At 49.3% G+C, this 20,990-nt stretch overlaps 1 protein-coding gene across 1 annotated transcript in view; it reads right to left on the bottom strand.

Moving 5' to 3' along the window:
* RYR2 (ryanodine receptor 2) overlaps positions 1-6,304 on the bottom strand; it is a 543,213-nt gene extending 536,909 nt beyond the window's left edge. Inside the window, exon 1 of the mRNA XM_032491926.1 lies at positions 5,910-6,304. Coding sequence (XP_032347817.1) covers positions 5,910-5,957 — 48 coding nt within the window. The 5' untranslated portion in view covers positions 5,958-6,304. The remainder of the gene's footprint in view (positions 1-5,909) is intronic.
* Between the last annotated feature and the right edge of the window lie 14,686 nt (positions 6,305-20,990).

Here is a 20,990-nt window from a genome sequence, read left to right as displayed (position 1 = left end):
CATGGAGCCTGGACCACAATCATCAGACATGACCCCTCCCTCCTCCACATCCCTTCCCGTAACCATCACGTGCCTCTGAGTCCACGCTCCAGCAGAACGGCTGCCCTCTCATTCCCCACCCCACCCCACAAAGTTTCACCATCACGTTGCAAGGAAACATTTGGAAACTTTCTTGAGTCCATGAGCTGGGTACCGGTGGATTCGGCCTCAGGCCCAGGTCTTGTGAAGGTCAGGATCACACCGGTAACTTGAAGCCAGAGCCACTGGCCAACACAGAGCCACAGGGAGGAAGAGCCACTCAGAGGACAGGGTACAGGTGCACTCAGGACGCTGTGTCCAGAGTCCAGAGGTGTGTCCAGAGGTGGCGGGAGTGAAAGCAGAGACCGTGGGCAGCTGGACACGAGGGGCCAAGCGCTGTCAGGTCTGGGTGGGTTCCTTCTATAGGAAGGGATGGCTCTGGGAGAGCCCCCCACTCCTCTGGCTCCCCAAGCGGGATGAAGCCACTGGTAAGGCTTTTCAAACTCCATTATTCCAAGGAGCCCAGACTCCGGGGTGCAGAGAAGCTCATGAAGGTGGAAGAGACAGAACTGGAGACAGGACAGAATCTTTTGGGACAACCAAAACCTCAGAGAAGACGGAGTGAACAGAATCCTCAAAAGCATGATCAGAAATGTATAAAAATAACTCAGAATGTATCCTAGCTCCAAAGCCAAACAGAGGAGCTTCAAAAAGGATCACCAGGTCAGTAGCGGTTGTAAGGCCTACAGGAGAGCAGGACGTTCAGGTTTGGCACAGGGGAGGGGCTGTGGTAGTACCATCTCCTACTGGGAGTTCAACCAGGAAGAGAGGCTGCGTAACAGTTACAGGGAGACGTGGAGACAAGCAGTGGGTGGAGACCACATTTGGAGGAGCCGAGGAGCTAAACAAGGCTCAGGGTCAAACAAAGAAACTCTAAGATGGGAGAAATCAGCATGCTTCAAGATCAAGCAGAAGGAGCAAGTGGAGAAGAGGCAGAGCAGGTACCGTACAGAGACACAGGACACACCAGGGAGCACCACTTAGGAAGGAGGAAAGTAACCTCCTCGTCAGGGGCTGGGAGGACAAGAGGGCAAGTGCAGACACTGAACCGTGTGACGGTGAAGAGACGCCTCCGTGGGGCAGGTGGGTGTAGACCTACTCCACAGAGAAGAATGTGCACTGATAAAGCACCTTTCTGGCAATTCTTCAGAGACTGTTGAGCACTTTGCATTACTCTCTCGTGCTGCAGTTATGGGCTGAGTGTTCGTGTCCCCCCGAGTTTCACAGGTTGCAATCCCAGCTCCCAAGGGGATGCTAGCAGGAAGTGGGGAGGTGACTAGGCTGTGAGGGTGGGACCCTCATGAACAGGATCAGTGCCCCTATTAGAAAAAACACAAGAGAGGATTTCTCTCTCGGCCACATGAGGACACAACAAGAAGACGGCCATCTGCAAACCAGCGAGAGAGCCCTCATCCCACGCTGGGTCTGCTGGCACTGTGATCGTGGACTCCCCTGGACAGCCTCCAGCACTGTGAGAAGTAAATGCGTGTTGTGTCAGCCACCCAGTCTGCGGTACGCTGTTCTAGTGGCCCGCACTAAGACAGCCACCAACTTGGAGTGTGACGCTGGCCAAGTCATTTCCCCTCCCTGAGCTTTGGTTTCCTTCCCTGCAAAACGACAGGGGTGGGCGGTGCAGGGGTGGGCGGGTGGCGTCTTCTAAAGGTGTTTTCCAACTCAAATATCCTACGTTTGCAGTGTGCTTTTTCCTTCTAATTGTTCCACAGCAGCCTCCAAATCCTTTCTTTGCAGTTACAATTGCAGACCACTTCCTTCCTTATTTCCAGGGCTTCCTTGACACCTACTATCGCGCCATGCATATAGAAGGTGTTCAACAAATGTTTTAATAAATTAACCAAATTCCCATAATGTCAAGAGCGTCAGGAGATAAACATGTGCTAGGTATCTCTCCCTCTCCCCCAGGGCTATTTACAGAAGCACCATCACCCAGAAGGTGTAATCCTTCCCCTGGCAATTTGGCTTTGATAAAAACACTTACCTAAAGCCAAAGTACAAATGAGATTGAATGTCAAGTAAGTCAGTGCCCTAAGTGCTCCAGATCCAGCCCTTCCTGCCAATGTGCACACGCCAACTTCTAAATTAAAATAATAATAATAATAATAAGTTAAAACAATAAACCTGGGTGGGCTTTCCATCCATTTCTTGAAAAAAAAAAAAAACACCACAGTGCACATCTGTCTGAAGCCCCTCATGCCTTCGCTATCAGGCGAGCAAACGGGGCAAGCTCCCCCTGCCCACCTGCCTTCTCGTTTGTGCTCGGAGACATTCCCACAGCTACGGAATCGGAGGGCGCCTCCTGTTTGCTGTAAACCAAATCACGCTTCAGCAGCTGACGAAGCAGCCTTTCTCTCCCGCACAGGGCACCTGCCCGAGGGCTGAGCTGCAGGCTTGGCTCTACATGCGGAGCAGCTGGCTCTGTGCAGCTGCCCTCCTGGTACGTCTACAAACCAGGGCTAAACACTCCAGCCCAACCTAGTTCACGGTGTTGTGCGCTGGCCTCCGTGCTTTGTGATCATTGCTATTCACTGGGGATACCGTCCAAGATGCTTCCTATCAGCAGTGAGCAAGGTGTCTAAGCGCTGACCAGAGACCTGCGGTGAAGTAGTCCCTTCTGCAAAGGAAGGCCCCGGAAAGCTAAAAGCTCTCCTACCGGAATAGTTTTGGTAGCCAGGAGTAAGTCTGAAGTTTGAAGTCTCAACCTATATATAAATACAAAACTACATGACCCAGTATACCCCGAGAGAACTCAACTCTGCCCACACAAATGACAGAAGGACGTAGCACTTAGAGGAATCAACTCTAAATAACAAGGTTATTTTACATCACGGTTTTCTCAAAGTCAAGGAATTCCAGTTCACTGCTATACTGGGACGTTAGTAACAGTTTTAAAGTAAAATAAACAATACCTTCCAAACCGTGGGTATGTTTAAATATGACAGTGAATAAATCCATCATGGGCTGAAGGCTTATTTTATGACAGGATCCTTCTAAGTGTCCCAGCGCATCTAGCGTTTTCATGTACGTATTCTCAGTTTCTCTTCAAGAAGAACACATCAGCGTGGGCTTGATGGAAGATGATCTCTCATCCGCATGACACCTGAAAGGAACCTTAGCAAACTCACAATTGCATAATGGAAAAGAGATGGGAGAGGGACCAGCCCAGGCTCAACACTGACAAAACTTCCTTTCACACAGGGAATTGATTCATAGCAGACACAGTCCATTAAAGGTTTCACCTTTGCTTCCCTTAGCAGTGATCACAAACCTCTTCTAGAAGAAGGAAGAAGAAAAGCTTTCTGTGGACAGAAAGATGCCAGAAATTCTTCAATGAGCTGCAGTGCTTGAATAAAAATCTAGCACATAGGGTGCTTTACTCAGAACATACGAAATGTCTGGTCCGACGCACAATTAGGGCCTCTTAACAACTACCAGTTTGATTTTCCTTTTTAAGCACAACAGCTTCATTCATAACCTACAACCATTTTATCTACATGTACAGGTTGTTAATACCCCCTGGGCTACTAAAAAAAAAAAAAGGAATAACTCATATTGACAAGATTGCACAAAACAAAGAAAAAAAATGCCCCAGAAAGAAAAGAGATGAGTTTACTGTAAGAACTCCATTCTCTCCATTCCTAACTCCATCAACATTTCTCAGCCATTAACATTCTCTGGTTAAAAAGGGAATAAATTGGAAAGCAGCAAGGGTAGCAGACAGGAGTGGTAAAGGACGGAGAATTTCCACACCAAACCTGTAACAGGAGAGGGAAAGGCATGTTTTCCTTTTAGATGTTAATGCTTCACCCAAAAAAAAAATTCCCCTGCTTCATTGTGCCACCTCCTTCAAGGTCATTTATCATCAGCACAACACCCGACGGCTGCTTTATTAAAAGAAAACCCCCAGCCTAGGACTGCCAGATCTGGACCCAGGTCCCACTTATCAAGGGTGTCGCCGGGCTGACAGGCAGCTGTCCTGGGGCAGGCAGCTGACATTACTTTATATGTACAGAACCTCGCCCACAGGCACGGCACCTCCGTCCCCATTAAGTATTCTGATAACACCTCCTCCGTGAGCTTGGCTTCACATCTGAGCCTGCAGGAAGCCCTTGGGTGCACAAAGCCTTCCAAAAAATTTTTAGCTAATTTTAACCCTGTGGAGTTTGGAAAAAAATTGAATTTAAAAATTACACAGCAACAAATATTTTATCCACCTGGACAAAAGACTTAATGGTACTGAGAAACATCTTTTCATGTGGCTTTTATTATGTATTTAAAAAAATGTATAGACGGTTTTCCACTTTAAAAAAAAACGGTATTACTCGTGGGCTTAAAATATTTCCGATGAGCAAGGTTTTGGTGGACAGGCTCTCAGAGCTGGGTCCTGGGCCAGGAGCATCAGCAGCGGCATATGTCATGGTGCACGCATACCAGGCAGCTATTAGGTCAAATCATTCGCCGTCTGATGTGTACCCCGAATTTTACCCTTTCTAAAGTCTCCCCACCACTCAAAGCAAAATGCCAAAAAAAAAAAAAAATTAGAAGAGCAAAATGGGAAAACCAGCCACTTAACAATGTTCTTGGACAAACGTACGGTTCTCGCTTGCGCACCTAAATACACCCTGTAGACTGCACACCTAAGGGTTGCTATCTGGTTACTATTTCAGAGCGTAAATATCTCTACGATTTTCTGTGACTGAGGAGGTAGCTGTAACTGGGAAGTGACAGCTTTCTCACTGTTCAGCAAGGAAGAGACAGGAGAAGCTGCAGTCCTCGGGCGGGGGCAGGGGATCCTGGGAGGGGAAACCCTTCGGAGGGGAAGACACAAGCGGAGGAAAAGGGAAGGCGGAAAGGACGCTGCAAACGCGCAGTCGGTTATTCTTAATAACAAGTTACGGCCTTTGCTTCGGTCGAGGGGCTCGCAGTCCCAGCTCTGAGGTGACCCAAGCCTCGGCCAGGGAAGTATCTGCAGCGGCCGAACAAACAGCGACAGGAAGGAGCAGTGCCAAGAGGTACTTAAGGAGAAGAAATTGTGTTAGTGCGGAGCCAACCCTTCCCTGCTGCCACCCAGTGTGGAAATTCCGGGCAGCCACCCTGCCCTTACACACACACACACACACACACACACTTTGCTGCACTTGCCGTTCGGTAAGCCAACATTTAGAGAACGACGCGTTCGCGATGTCCCCCGCCGCCCCCGCGCGCGCGCGCGCACACACACACACACACACACTCGCTTCCATCCCTTCCACGATCTGCAAGCAGTCACAGCACCACCATGGCCCCAACCCAGGCACCGCGGGGACCGCGGAGGCGACTCCCCTCCGCGCTCAGCACCCTGACTTGGGGGTTATCTCGGCGAATGTCCTGCACCCACTCCCCGGTCCGCGCCCCGCGGAGCCGGTGAATCCGTGGGTTGCGTGACGGCGCGCGGGTGCAGCCCGAAAGCCCGAGAAACAGCGCAGCGCCGGCCCCAGTGCCCCACGGGCCACCCCGAAGGTCCCAGCCCTGCCGACGGGTCAGGCCAGATCGGCCGCCCCCGCGTCCCCGACTCCGGCAGCTCCGCGGCGCCGAATGTCCGCGCCGCGGGACCGACCCCCTCGCCGCGCGCTCGCCACGCTCCGTCCCCGGGCTGCAGACACGCGCGCACCGACACGCACACCTGCACCCCCCGGTGAGGCTCGGGCTTCCCGCATCCCCCGGGACACCCCGGCCCCGCCCGCGCGTCCCACCTCCCGCTGCCACTCTGCCCAGACCCCGCAGGCGGATGCCCGGGCTCCCCCTGCCCCGGGGACCAGGAGACGCGCGGCGCTTACTGTTCGCAGGAACTGGATCTCATCCTCGCCCTCGCCCCCATCGGCCATGGCTCCGCGCCTCCTGGCCCGGCCGGCTCCCGAAACCCGCGGAGCCCGGCGTTGGTGGCGGTGGCGGCCCCTCGCGCTGCCTCCTCCTGCTGCTGCTGCTGCTGCTGCTGCTGCTGCTGCTGCTGCTGCCGCCGCCGCCGCTGCCCGGAGCCGGGGGCGGGAGGGGGCCGCGGCTGCCTGGGGCCGAGCGCCAGTAGGTCCTCGCCTGCAGAGCTGAGGGGGAGCCCCCCGCGCGGCACTGTGCGGGAGGACGGCGACCCGGCCCGGGGAACGCGCGCGGGGAGGCGGCCCCGCAGTGCCGCCGCGCCGGCTTCGCGCGCTCGGCCTGCGGCAGGCGGACTGCTCGGCCCCGGCTCCTCCGGGCGAGTGCGCGGAGCCGGCGGCGCCCGGGCGGGTGCCGCGGTGGGGGCGGGGAATGGGGGCGGGCGAGCGGGCGGGCGGGGAGGAGCTCGGCGACTCCCCTCCGCTGCAGGTGATCCGCAGCCCGCTCCTCGGGGCCGCCAAACCCGAGGCCCAGCGCCGCTTACCGGCCGCGCCGGGTATCGGAGCCGAGCGCCCCGAAGAGCGCGCAGCCTTCTACCTGCGCCCTCGGTTCCCCTGCGCCCCTTCGCCTGCCCCTTCTGACCTTAAACCCCGGGCTCAGGCTCGGCGTTGTTGCCTCCCGAAGGGGCTACCCAGCACTCGGGATCGCAGGCAAGAATCGTCTTTCGCCTGGATGCCCGCAACGGGTCGTCTCCAAAGTAAAGGTGACCCAACACATGGTATTTTAAACTTGGATTAGCTCCATTTCTGATCAAGAGAATTCTTCAGTATCTAGTTTCATGGTGCACCATGCTTCTCACAGATTAACCATAGAAAAGCATGGTGCACAGGACTTTAAGAAATGCATTCAACAAATGCATGGTGAATGCCTATGCCAGACGCGGCGGCACAAAGCAGAACCAAGTTCATACTCTAAGATCACAAGGAATTGCAACAAAGGATGGGATGATATCTGCCAGTATGAATCACTGAGGAGTTCTAAATTCAGACTATGGTACCCGTTAGCCTCACTATAAAGCCATCTATTTCTGAAGAAATTCACGCATTCGCCACAGATATCAATATCTAGTTCCCACCACATTCCATGCAATTACCTGCCAAATTGCCATTTAACAAACGGCTGTGACTAAGAAAATGCAGGATCTGAGACAGTTTGGGCAAGAAAACATTTACCTCTTCTTCCTCGGTCATGACTTTCATTTAAGATACTTTAAAATAGGTATATGCAAACCAAAGGTTGCAAATGTCAATCCTACAAACATGCAGACACCGTAAAATGAAGGCTTTTCATCAGTTTACCTACGGTGCACATTTTGCAGCATCTAATTAGTTATTAATATCTGCCAGTAAGTTCGTAGCAGCTTACATCTTACTTTCAGTTTTCATTACCTGCATACTTACTGAGCTGGTTTAGCTTATTTCCAGTAGAATGAACAACGTAAAGAATACGCCTATGAACACCTTCTCTCCTGCTGAGACTAGTAACGCTCTTCTCTATCTTATGATACCAATCATCTCACCTAAGAACTTAACAGATTCTGGTATAATGATCCATAATGACTAACCAATTCTTACACCGTCATTGATGTGAATTTTTATTGCTGGGAACCACTAAGTGTTCAGTCAGGGATCACACAAAAGAAAACATTCTCCATGAGGAATGACTTTATTCTGAAATTAGCTCTTCATTTTATGTTAAATAAGTTCATCTTCCAAACTTATGACATATCAATCTGCCCTTTCCAAATATTGTATGCAAAACTATGCATAGAGAGTTTCTTAATTAAAACAAGCACATGTACTATATGTTTGGGGATTACTCCATTCTACACATGTTAGGTAAAATATAAAAACTGTAACTCTACAGTTTTTCATTTTGGCATTTTAACTAGGCTGTAAACTTTCCTAGCACGAGCTGTGCTTAGTATCTCGTTAGCCATCTCAGTATAAGTGATACCACACTAAATGGCTAAGTATTCAATGACTATTATTCACCATGTAGTCTTCAACAGCACATGGGCTTAGAGAAGAGGGTGCTTATCAAACATACCATTGTTGTGGACGTTACAACACAAAACTAGAATATTGTAAGGTTTATGCCCTCTAATCTGTACTAAATGTATAAAAACGTTTGAGGATGATACGTAATATTTATTTTTAAAAACAGAACTGAAACATACAGCAAATGGGTTAACATCAGTGGTGCGTATATGGGGGTAGTATTACTGTGGGGACTCTTTAATATATTTAATGATTATAAATATTGAAATAATTTTTGCAAGAAAACTGCTAAAGCAACTAAAAGCAATGGGAATTTTTTTTATTATAGTCGTCTTTAAAATGTGACTGTTCTAGTTGGTTTAGTTTATGTATGACTTCCTGGTCTCTTCTTCTGGTGAACAACTGTAGCAAGAAAAGTTGTTTTTGACTGCAAAGATCATAGAGTGATGGGATGAGAACTAATCTCAGTTTTAAATATAGTTTAAATTGAGAGAAACAAATGTAATTTAGATACAGCTTAAAGTTTATGCTCAATGTCTTTAATTCTCTTTATAGACTTGAGTTCTAAGGGATTAGCAAATACACATTTTCAAAGACACAGAACTATGGTTGATGAAATAGAAAAATATTTTGTTTATCTAGAATTTTCATAAGGATCCAATACTTGATATCTACAGGCTTTGTAATTTATATAAAATATTTCTTTTTTCTAACTGCATATTACATGTAATAGTTTATTTTGCCCTTTGCCACTGACATTCGTCTTGTTCATATCGCTTTACTGGAATCTTTCCACTCAAAAGATGTGTTTCCCTAACACCCATTTTGGGACTTTATTAATCATAATATAAAACAGTTTATTTCCATATTTTTTAGCCCAAATTTGGGGTGTGTTTTTCTTTGTGACCAATTTTATGTCCTGCAAGTGAGCGAAAAAGCATATTTCCTTTTACTTTTTAAATTAAGGTTATTTTTCTACAGTCACCCAATTAAGAATGTGCCATTGTAACCACTGTTCACTTGGTGGGACTTCAGACATCCTTAAAGAAAAAAAAATGAAGACAAATGTAAGACTTTTCATTTTGACTTCCAGCTTGACTAAAGCTCACCAGCGATGTACGTGAGCACTAGAAAATTAACTTCTTTCTCAAGGTTTCTATGAAAGTCAGCTAACATACTCAGTGTTACCATGTTAATTCAGCTTCTTTCAGTCAAGATGACATAAACAAAGATCTTAATGCAGAAGTGAGAGCCTCTGGATTGTCAGCAGACCATTATAAAGCTAGGAATGGAGAGGCCCTCCCCTCTCCAGAGTTAGCCCATTACATGTCAACTCAGATTTCCAGTTTCAGTATTTCCGGGGAAGTTTTCGTAGCATTTCTCCTTATCCCATTTCAGAACTTAACAGACCAAAATATTTAATTACACGTATTCTAAAATGCTACAGCTCTGATGTGCACCTGAACTGAAAACAGACACCAGCAGATCCCAGGTACTCACCGCAAGCCGGCCCCCAGGCAGCCTGCATCCCGGTGGCTGGGATGACGTCAGGATGATGAGGATGGTGATGAAGTTTCACAGACTGCGCTCCCGGCACACCGCGTTTAACGTTTCTTTTCATCTCCTCTGCAATGCCATTTTAGAGAAAAAGAGCAAGATTTACAGAAGTTAAGTAACCTGACCAAGATTACATAGCTGCCGAGTGGTGAGCAGGGGTCTGAGGACTCCAAACTAAGCCTTTCACCACTGTTTCGTGCTACTAACTCTCCCAGATCCCAGCGTGGAAAACACAGGAAGAGTCTAGACGAGCAGGAACTAAAAAAGGCCCTGGCAGCCCCAGGGGATTTATTGCTGGTTTCAAGCCAACCGCAGGGGTCCTGCTAGCTCTCAGAGTGCCACGTGAGTTCTGGCAAAGGAGACAAGGATTACTGTGTGCTCAGAAGTAAAATCCAATTCATGCCTTCTGCCATAGTTTGTATTCTTAGGGGAAATCCGTTTTTGAAGACTTGAAAGTTATTCATCAGGATCTCATCAGTTCCCTAAATTGATCTTAAAATTATGATCTAAAAAGCACGAAGCCCCAAACTACAATTAGTATTCTGATATCCAGGGTCAGGACTGAGCTGCACATAAACGACAAAAGTGAACATGATCTATCTCTTGGGGTCAACTCAGAGCCCGCGACAGCACGGAGAGGGTTGGCCCTACATGACAAAAAGTTTGCTAACTAATCGCCTTCTCCACTGATAAATAAGTTCCTGAGTAAATGTGGGCTCCCCCAGAGGCACCCCAACTCAGACCCCCTCTGTGTCTTCACAAGCAGGTCGTTAGGACCGCCCCACACTCCCGAGGCAGAGCGTCCTCCTGGCCTGCCCGTGTGTGCTGCACCACAGCTCAGATGCAAGGCCTGATCTTCCTCTGTGATTCCCCTCTATTATTCCCCAGAATTCATACATGGAAGTCAAACCCCCAAACGATGGTACTTGGAGGTGGGGCCTTTGGGAAATAATTAAGTTTAGACGAGGTCATGAGGGTGGGGTCCCCATGATGGGACTAGTGCTCTTATGGGAAGAGGAAGAGAGAAAAGTAGCCATGCAATCTACAGTGAGATGGCAGCCGCCTACAAGCCAAAGGAAGAGGACTCAGAATGAAACCTGCTTTCCAAGTGCCTGGGTCTTGGACTTCCCAGCCTCCAGATTTCTCAGAAATAACTTTCCACTTTTCAAGCCACCCAACCTATGGGCTCTTATCATGGAAGTTCCAGCAGAATAAGGTACTTGCCGTCATCACCCAACATCAGTGCCTTCTTCTGGATAAAAAGAAGTCCTCCTGGTTCTTTATATCCCAAATTATTTCACTGACTTTGTAACCAATCTTCCTGGTTTTGGTCCTTTGCCACTGTGAGTCATCTTCCAGCTCCCACCAGAATAACCCCCTATAACAATGTTTCCATCTTGTAACTTCCCCGTTCAGTAAGAATTGGAGCCATTGAAGAATGGCTCCCAGACACCTACCATATTGCATTTAAACCCCTCAGCCTGGCTTTGGAGGCCCACTGAGATAGAACCTCCTACAAACCTTTTCGATTTTTAATTCCAAATACTCCCTTGTTCTGGCCCCAAACCAAGCTACTGTTCCGCAGATAAAATGTATGCATTAACCAACCCTGCCTTTTCTTCTGCTGTTTCTTCTGCCTAGCACCGCAAAACCCTGTCAAAGTCTGTTCCATCTCCCAAGGAGTAATTCAAAACCCACCTCTGGGCTTTGGGTTACTCTGGCCAGAGGCTGTAACTGTCTCCTGTGAATCACAGCCTTTCATCCTATATTGCCCAGGATGGCAGCTATGCGTCTAAGGATGGTATCCCCCAAATGCACGAACCGCCACCTAGAGGCAGAGACAAGGTGTCCCCTTTTTGTCACGCTCGTTCTTCACACGGAGCAGTTAAGAACCAACCTCTTCCATCTTTGGTCAAAGGCTGTTGGTCACTGCTGCCCCTTTGCACATAGCTTTCTAGTTCCATTTCCCTTTTAGGAAGATTCCATTTTAAGACACCGTTCTTCTTCCTACCACGTGCCCTACCTGGAGATTGTTCATTAACTGCTCAAAACACCTCTGGGAATATGGAGTCCGTCTAGTATCTTCCAGGTTTGTATGTAACAGCATAAGACATGAGCAGGTTCTTGGTGCTCACTCTTCATTCATTTATTCATTCATTCAGCAAACATTTCCTGAGCACCTGCTATGTACCGGGCCTTGCCCTAGTGAAGAAAGCACAGGCCCCATGTCCATGGGGCTTACTTATTCTAGGGGAGGATGTAGACAGATACAGACAAATATACACATCAGGTTCATTCGCGGCTATGAAGAAATATAAAGCAGGATACGGGAACAGAGAGTAACAGAAGGGACCGTTTTGTAGACAAAATGGTCAAGGACGGCATCTCCAGTGAAGCCTCTGGGCAGCAGTGACTTGAATCAAGTGACAGGGTGAGGCTCACGGACACCTCGAGGAAGAACCCTCCACGAGGGGCCAGGACCTGCATGAGCTTTGAGCTCAGGTGGCACGCTGGGAGGGCGTCAGGAGGGTGGCGGGCAGGGAGGGCAGGGCGGCAGGGACACAGCACGGATCCTGCCCCACTCCCGGCGGGAACGCCCATTGCTCCTCTCCAGTGTGCTAGTCTGGTCTGAACGAGGCCAGGCGGCCGTCCGTTTTAACAGCTAGCGTGGGCCTCCACACTCTGCACATTCTGAATTCCTGGATGTTGGGACTCTTCCATCTGAGTATAAAGTCTCTTGGTCTGCTGATTTTTTCCGGGAGGTCAAACTTGACGGATCATACTTCTTTATTGTTGTACCACCCTTGGCAAATGGCTAAAACACACAGACCCGTGCTTATCCAGTCCCGTCCCAGGAAACAGGACAAGGTACTGGTCATAAATGTGGGCTTTGAAGCTGAAAAACTCACTTCCAGTTCCCTCTTCACCACCTACTATGAAGTTATCTGGTTGTCTAAACCTCTATTTTTCCATGTGTGAGATGAGGATAATAATTCCTCACAAGACTGCTGTGAACATTCAATGGGACAACGAATATAACTTCCCGAGCGCGATGCCTGGGACACGGACACACTCCAACTGCACGTGCCTGTGTATGTAATTTAAATTCAGAACTGCTACATTTAAAACTACAATTATTTATGTCTTCTAAAATAAAATCAATCAGATGTTATGTTTAGTGCAACAACTTCAAAAATAAGGATTTTTCTAATTTTTCCATGCTTATTTCTAACATGAAGAGTCTCTTTGGGAAGTTCTCATCTGGGACACAAATGCACTAACTTTCCCATCAGCATCTCATTATCTTATAGAATTTTTTTTTTTTTTTTGGTTGCAAGTAATAAAGACCTAAAAAGCAGGATCTTAAGCGACATAGGGGATCATTTCCCATGTGTAACACTGGTTAAAATTAGGCAGTCCAAAAGTCATGCCGTGGCCCTGTGATGTTATTAATGTGCCATCCTCCTTCCATCTTTCAGCTCCACCATCCTTAGTTCATGAAATCAAGTCTCATTGTTGCAAAATGGCTGCTCAGTACCAGCCATCAGGTCCAAGTTCCAGATGGGAATGAGGGTGTACAGCAGGACAAAAGCCATATGAGTTAATCTACCATTTAAGAAGCTTTCCTGGAATCCCCACAAATAACTTTCACTTGTCTCATTGGCCAGAATTTAGTCACCTCTCTTTATATGAGAGGCTATGAAATCCAGCTTTTAGCTGGTTACATTGCAGCCCTCAACAAAATCAGGGCTCTGTTGGTAAGAAAGAAGATGAACGTGAACACTGGGCAGGCAACCAGCAGATCTGGCCTCAAGCTCAGTACAACTGACTTTTCCTATTATATATGTGCATAATTTTACAATTTTATGGTTAAGAGGATGGTCTCAAGAATGCCTACCATCCCTTAAGCAAAGAAATAAATTTTATGTCATCAAGTCAGGACATCATTTGCTTAATCGCCAAATAGAGATCTCAGTGAGGTCATCTCATTATCACCTCTGTGCCGTGACTTCTAAATGGTTCGTCTCCAATGCCAAGCTCCCCACCTAAAGTCTGGAGTTACATCCAACCACGTACTGAGCCCTCCGTATGGAGGGACAGGAGGGAGTCAAATTTGACGTATCCCACACAGAGCTGACAACTCCCAAATTTCTTCCCTGGACTCCTCCTTCTTGAGTCTTCTGGCATCTCTGGTTATGGTGCACAGTTGATCAGATCAAAGACCTGTGGAATCAGCCTCAGATCAACTCTCTCTTCTCACTCCCTACATCTCATCCATTGCCAAGTCCTCCCTGTAAGGAGATTCCAGATCTGGCGCTCCTAACTGTGCCCATGGCCCGCATCCCCGGCCGAGCCCCACCCTCCGCTCTACCCAGCACCTCTCTCTGCTTGCCCTCTGGCTCACTCGGCCCCACCGGGCACAGCAGCCGCGGAACCTTTTACAGACGTAGTCAGACCACATCGTCCCCTGTCCCAAGTCCTCAGCCCTCTTCCCACTGCCCTCACCCTCTGTCACATACCCTCAAGGTCCGGCATCTCCGTCCTTCCTGACTCCTCACGGCATGCACTTTGTTCACTGCAGTCCCACCCCACTGGCCTTCTCTCCACCCATGGAACAGGCCAAGGTCACCCACTAGCCCTCCGTGGGCACTGTCCCCTGGATGGACACACGGTTGTCTCCTTGTCACTGTTCAGATCTCAGCTGAAGCACCGTCCCCCAGGCGCCCTCCCTGACCACCACGTCTCTGGCACTGGCTCTCACCCACCACTCTGCTCCTCATTCCTCGGCTTTCTCTCCTTTTCAGCTGTTTATCACTACCCAAAACTATCTGATTTACTTGCTTCCCAAGCAGAGATCAAAACCCTTGCTGAAGTCCTGATAGCTAATCTCTATTCCTTCCCTCAACCCAGCAGACTTGTCCGTCTGTCATAGGAGGAGATTAGTTTAGTTTGACAGGATCTGTTCTTTGTGAAGCCATGCTGTTTACTACTGTTCTTGGTAAAATATTTATAAAGTAGGTACCCAATTATTTTCTTCCAGCCTCTTTCCAGATACGGGGGTTATGTTTATCAGTCTAACGACATCTAGATTATTCTTTTCATAAATATGCAACATCATTTTTGTTAAATGTCCAAACTTCTGCTCCACAAAGTCTCTGAAACGGAATCGATGCTTGCTTAGTACCTCAAGCTGTAAATAAACAGGACTGTGGATACAAATGACTCAGATGATTTTCTTTACTTTAGAATCAATTTATACCCTCAAAGTAAAAACACATAGTGCTGTTCCACTGTAGATACACAGATGGATGGAGAGATAAGTAGAGAGCTTTTTAACGTCTCTGTCCTGCAGGTATCATGTAAAATTTACCTAATCAGTAAAAAGATTTTCCTTTCCATATCTCATTACTAGGATATTGAGTCTTTCAGTTTTCCCCGGGAACCCTGCCTCAGTTTTCTCACGTTACCTGCCGCCTCGCAGCAGCCCTCACGTTTCTCCTGCTGCGCTGCCCCACTTTGGCTCCTGTAAGACTCGCGTTTATATTCCATGTCCTAGAAAGTATTTTGCTTAGTCAATTAGTTTTCATTTTACGTTTTTTCTTTCCCCGTATATGGAAATTACTCTTTTGTTCTTAATAAAGCACGTGAAAAAATGGCCAGTCTTCTTTCTCTGGCTTCATTTTTTTAATTTCTTTTCCAGTCTCTACTAATCCAATTTGCATATCCTTATAATGCATTTTAATTATTTGCTCATCAATCTTAATCTGTTCAGTATAAAATATCTTTAGATAGAGAAAAAGAATCCTCCTCGTTTCCAAACATCGAAAGTCAATGCAGCAGCAACAACGACCTATTACTTAGGGAACCACAGCCCCCCAGGCAGTCAGTTAGCCCCACACAGATGCCGGGCCCCTTCCCTGCTTCCCTCATCAGCCTGAGCCTGAGCCTGTCTCAGTCAATTCAGGCGGCTGAGCGCCTTTAACAACAAATGTTTATTTCTCCCAGTTCTGGAGGCTGAGGTCCAAGATCAAGGCACCAGCAAACCCGGTATCTCTGAGGGCCCTCCTCCTGGTTTGCAGGCTGCCCTCTTCTCACTGCGTCTTCACACAGCGGGAAGGAGCAAGGGAGTTCTCTGGGGTCTCCTTAAAGGGCACTAATCCCATCCATGGGGGCACCACCCTCATGACCTAATCACCTCCCAAAGGCCCCTGCTCCTAACACCATCATGGTGAGGGCTGGGGTTTCAGCACACGGATTTGGAGAGGACACAGCCGTTCAGTCCATCTCAGAGCCTGAGACAAGAGCACTCACCTGCAGGCAGTAAGGTTCTAGGTCGTTCTGGGCCCAACACCCCGGGCCCTGCTCCGAGTCCTGTTCTGACGCCATGTCCTCCTGGGACTGATGCTGAGCCTCACCTCTGTTAGGCTCCCCGGGGGCTGGAAGCTCTGCCCCGTGAGCCTCCCGTGGGATGTCTGACCATCTCCTGCCCGTGCTCCCAGCTGCCACCAGCCCTGCTCACTCTCCCCTCTCTCCTCCTCTGAGACCTCTTGCTCTGTCTGGCCCCTCTGTTCCCCAGCTCCTCTCTGCTGGGGCGCCCCAAGTGCTGGGTGGGCTGACTGACTGCCACGCTCTCCTTTGGCTGGACCCTAACACCTCATAGAGAAGGGCTGCCCGCCAACTGGAACCACTCACTTCCAGTCTGCCTCTGAGAGAGACACATTCGGGGGCCTCTGTGTTACAGAAGTTTGAGCTCGACCCCTAACTTACCCTAGACTTTGGTCCTAAGTAGGAATTCAAAGCTTGTGATAAGCAAATCTTTTAGGAAAGCCACTGACATGAGAAAGAGAAACTAGAATAAACAGGATTTTTTTTTTTAAAAAGGACTTCAAGAAAGAAAACACAGGGTGCAGAATTAGGCTACACAATGGCAAAGGCAACAGTGACTCTCACTGCAGAAATGGTAAGAGGTTGTGCCCCTGAAACAAGAACAGGATTCTATGAAAAAGGAGTCACGAGATGGCAAGCAAGAGTTCTAGAAATTCAAAATGGTAACCAAGGTAAAAGCTGCAATAGAATCTTTGTAAGTGAAAACTGAAAAGAGTTCCTAGAGGTAGAACAAAAAGACAGAGACAGAAAATAGGAGAGAAAGATGAAAGGCCTGGGGGCTCAGTCTAAAGAGAGAGGGAGACCAGAGAGGACCAAGGGGGCAGGTTGTGGAACAACGATGCAGAACTGAAGCCTCTTCGTAGAGAGTCTGAGATGGCGTGAGGAACGCTGGCTCCACACACTGTGTGAGCTCCAGCTGGGCTTCTGGGAGAAGGGTGTGTCTGATGTTTAGTAAAATGTGCTGATGAAATAGCCACAGGCCCAGGGGACGGAGAGCACTGGAAACCAGGGGTCCAAGCAGACCGAGCAGGACAGGTCTACAGGCTGACATGAGGGCTGCAGAACCACCACGCAGGAGCATCGTTACCATGTGGCATCATCCATGGAGAGAGAGACAGGGCCTGGCCCGAGCTTTTCATCCAGTTCTCATAATTACAACAGGCAGGGGGAGGGTGGAGCTCAGTGGTAGAGCACGTGTTTAGCATGCACAAGGTCCTGGGGTCATTCTCCAGTCCCTCCATTGAATAAATAAATCTAATTATACCCCCCTCCAAAAAATAATAATAAAAAAGAAAAGTTGGTATTAAAATTAGAACAGGCAGAACCAAGTTTGAACATCCATTATAACCCGCCAAAAGGCCAACAGGTTGTTGGAACTGACCTAGTTCATTGGACTCAGAGCATCCCAGTTCCCAGTGCCTGATGCGTCGGCAGGGGTCAGTGGACGCTGATTGACAGAGGGAATGAATGAGCCACGAAGGGAACAAATCACTTCCTGGAATGGGTAGTATGGGGGCTGTTCAGAAGGAAGAGCAGGTCATGTAGGTCGAGGACATCAGTGCTCTTCCTCAGCGGGACAGAGAGAGAGAGACCACGAGGGGCAGTGCCACGCCCAGCAGTGCGGCCTGCGGACTGAGCTGGGAGGGCTAGCAGCCCCGCGGAGATGTCAGACTAGGTCAGTCAGTGCCGACGCGCAACTGCAATCACCCACACGTGGACTGGTGGGTGCCTCGCCTGGAGCAGACGAAGACGCGGTTTTGGATAAGAAGCCGTCATTTTAGAGCCACGAGGAAAGGGAAGTTACCGGGCTGTTCACTGAACTGCTAAGAGAGACGTGTGCTGATGGCTCTGCCCAGTAGCAGTCACGGGACAATTAAATTCAGGTTCTGAAGGAGGGAACCGCCAGTCCCTCCCACCAGAAAACGGAGCCCTGACCCTGAAGAGAGCAGCCTTTAAAAAAGGGGGGGGGGGGGCAAATGACTTGAAGAAAATCTCTGCCTTTTTCAAAACACCTTATCAAAAACACAAGACAGTTGTAAGAGGAACATCACAAGTCCGAAAGGTCATATGTATTCTCCCACAAAAATCCTGCACATACAGGTGGTAGAGCGGTTTCTGTGAAGATGGTTGTTTCTTTGCAGTCACGGGACAATTAAATTCAGGTTCTGAAGGAGGGAACCGCCAGTCCCTCCCACCAGAAAACGGAGCCCTGACCCTGAAGAGAGCAGCCTTTAAAAAAGGGGGGGGGGGCAAATGACTTGAAGAAAATCTCTGCCTTTTTCAAAACACCTTATCAAAAACACAAGACAGTTGTAAGAGGAACATCACAAGTCTGAAAGGTCATATGTATTCTCCCACAAAAATCCTGCACATACAGGTGGTAGAGCGGTTTCTGTGAGGATGGTTGTTTCCTGAAAGGCCACAGCAAAGAGGGGAAGAGAGAAGAAAAGAGAGAAGGAAGTAAGGATTTTGGGGGGAGGCACACATTTAGGGTAATTACTCCTCTTTTGGGTATGTAAATTCCACTGGGAGAAAGCAAGTTAATAATGAAACCAGCCACCATTTCTTGAGAACGGTGCTTGAAACGGGCGTGGAACTAGATGCTGCAACGTCCCCTCCCTCCAACTAGATTTAAGTTGTGGGACAGGCTGAGTTTGCATGTAATTCCCAGTGTGACCAGAAACTGCTGAAAGGTTTCAAGCAAGGAAGTGATGTGATCTGATTTTTTGTGTAATAAGAAATTTTTTTTTCTTATTTTTCTCATTTTTAAATTTCTTTACATGATAGTTGACTACTTAAAGCAAAACTAAGAGCAAGGTATTGTGGCGTTTATAACATGTTATAATGTTACGTGAGACATTTGATGACCATAGACAGTGAGTGGGGGAAATGGAAGTGTTCTCTTCCAAGGTCCTTCTCCTGAGAATGAGGTGCTAGGATACTGTCCAAAGGTTTGATCTGAGGTGTGTTAAAGAGATACCTTTTCACTTCTAGAGCAAGCACACACACACACACAAATAACAATAACAACAACAACAACAACAATAATAATAATAATAAATAATTAAATGGAGGCATAACTAATAGGCAAAAAAAGAAAGAAAATATAATAATCAAAATTAATCTAAAGGAAGGCATGAAAGAGGAAGACAGAAGCAAAGGAGAAATGAGAAACAGAAAACAGATAGCAAGATGGTGATTTAAACCCAAACTTGTCTCAAATTACGTTAAACGTAAATGGTCTAAACACTGCAGTTAGAAGGCAGTCGGGACAAAGCCTCTCCCCACCCCGCGGCCCCTCCCCCCGTGGTCCCTCCCCGGTCCTCCCCCCTTCTCTCCCCTCCCCCACCATTGCCTCTCCGTCCCTTCCCTCCCTCTTTCCTACTCGCTCTCCCTTGACATTTTTCTACGCCCCCTTCTGTTTATCCAAGATCCCCTCTCTTGCTTTCCAAGGGCCGACTGTGAAAGGACTCCAGGTTCTTCTCGCTTTCTCATGCCAGGTGACTTAGCTCTTCTTTTTAAGAAGACGTTTTTGACCCAGACTAAGCTCTGGAGCCCTCATCTGCACAACCCAGACAGTCCTCTCCCCAGCAGGAGTCTCGGCCCCTCTTCAGCCGAACTCCCAGTTGCTTTTCTTCCTCCTACACCTGCATCGCTGAGCAGCTGTAAATGCAGAGGGAAAAAAATGTGCCAAAGCGGAGAAGAATTCTTCCAAACAGGCTAAGAGAGCCCTCCTTTACCATCGTCGCGGTAGGAGGCTGACCCTTCCGCCCGCCTGGGGGGCGGCGCCGCGCCCTCCGCCCGCGCAGTAACGGGGGCACTAACTGACCCCGCGCCCCGCTGCCCTGGCGTCTAAGGCCGCCAGGGCCAACTGCCGCCAACCGGGGGGGTCTCAACGACAGAGGTTTCTTCTCTCGCAGTTGTGGAGGCCGGGGGTGCGGAATCAGGGTTGCAGGAGGGCCGCCCCCCCCCCCCCGAGGCTCTGAGGAGGCCGCCCCGGCCTCTTGCAGCCCCCGTGCCCCGCGGCGCGGATCGCCGGCCCCGCCTGCCTTCAGCGGCCTCTGCGCGGGCGCCTGCCTGAGCTCCCCTCTCCTTGTGAGAGCTGGACCTAGAGCCCGCCCCAAACCCAGAGTGACCCCCCCCCCCGTGGGGCCCCTCAGTAGTTGTATCTGCAGAGATTCCATTTCCAGCCAAGGTCACACCGCGAGGCTCCGGGTGCACGTGAATCTGGGGCTGGGGCGCCACTCAAGCAGCGCACCCGCCGCCGGGCAGCGCGTGACGGCACCAGGCGCTGCGAGGCTTCTTCGCGTCTCCCTGCACCTCCGAGCAGAGCGAGCGCCACGCTCCCCTTCGCCCGCCCGGCGGCCTCCCCGCGAGCCTCGTGTCGCTGCGGCCCCTGGGCCCCCCCGCGCCCGTCTTGTGGCTCTGCTTTTCCAAGGGCCTCGTCTGCCAGGAAGGGAATTTCTTCCAGGCTGGAGTTACATTAAACACTTAAGGTTTTAAATGAAAACAATAGTAAAGTGCACGGACGTTTTGTTCCCAGAGCATGGGGAGTAATATTTTTACGGTCACTCCGGCAACCACAGAGGCAAGAGCGGGCAGGGGGAGCGGACCAGGAGGGCTCGCGTGAGCCGCGGGAGCTGGAAGGAGCACCTCTCTAACAGGACGGGGCCAGGGGCCAGCGCCTGCCCGGAAATGGCCCGATCCCTGGCCTGAGTCATCATCCCGTGGCTGGAGAACGGAGACGGGTTATTTTCTCAGGAAACCAGTGATAAACCAAGGGACGTAGCAGCTGAGAACTGGTGCTAAAAAAGAAATGTTTATACAGCGCTGGACGTCCGCTTAGGGAGGGCGGTCTCTGAACCGCTATTTGCAGGCAACAGGTGCAGGCGTGGCCGCGTCCACGGAGGCCGTGGTTTTGCCCGTGGGACCAGATTCTGGGGCAGAGTCTGAGCTGGGATCTACTGTCTCTCCCACCTCAGTGTTTGTGGAACGTGGCTCCAGCCTCGTTCAGTCCGTCTTTGCTGTGGGCTGACCTTGCACAGC

The sequence above is a fragment of the Camelus ferus genome, chromosome 11 (assembly GCF_009834535.1).
Source record: "Camelus ferus isolate YT-003-E chromosome 11, BCGSAC_Cfer_1.0, whole genome shotgun sequence".
NCBI classification, from domain to species: Eukaryota; Metazoa; Chordata; class Mammalia; order Artiodactyla; family Camelidae; genus Camelus; species Camelus ferus.
The sequence above is the reverse complement of the archived record's forward strand: the minus strand, read 5'-3'. Positions and strand labels throughout refer to the sequence as shown.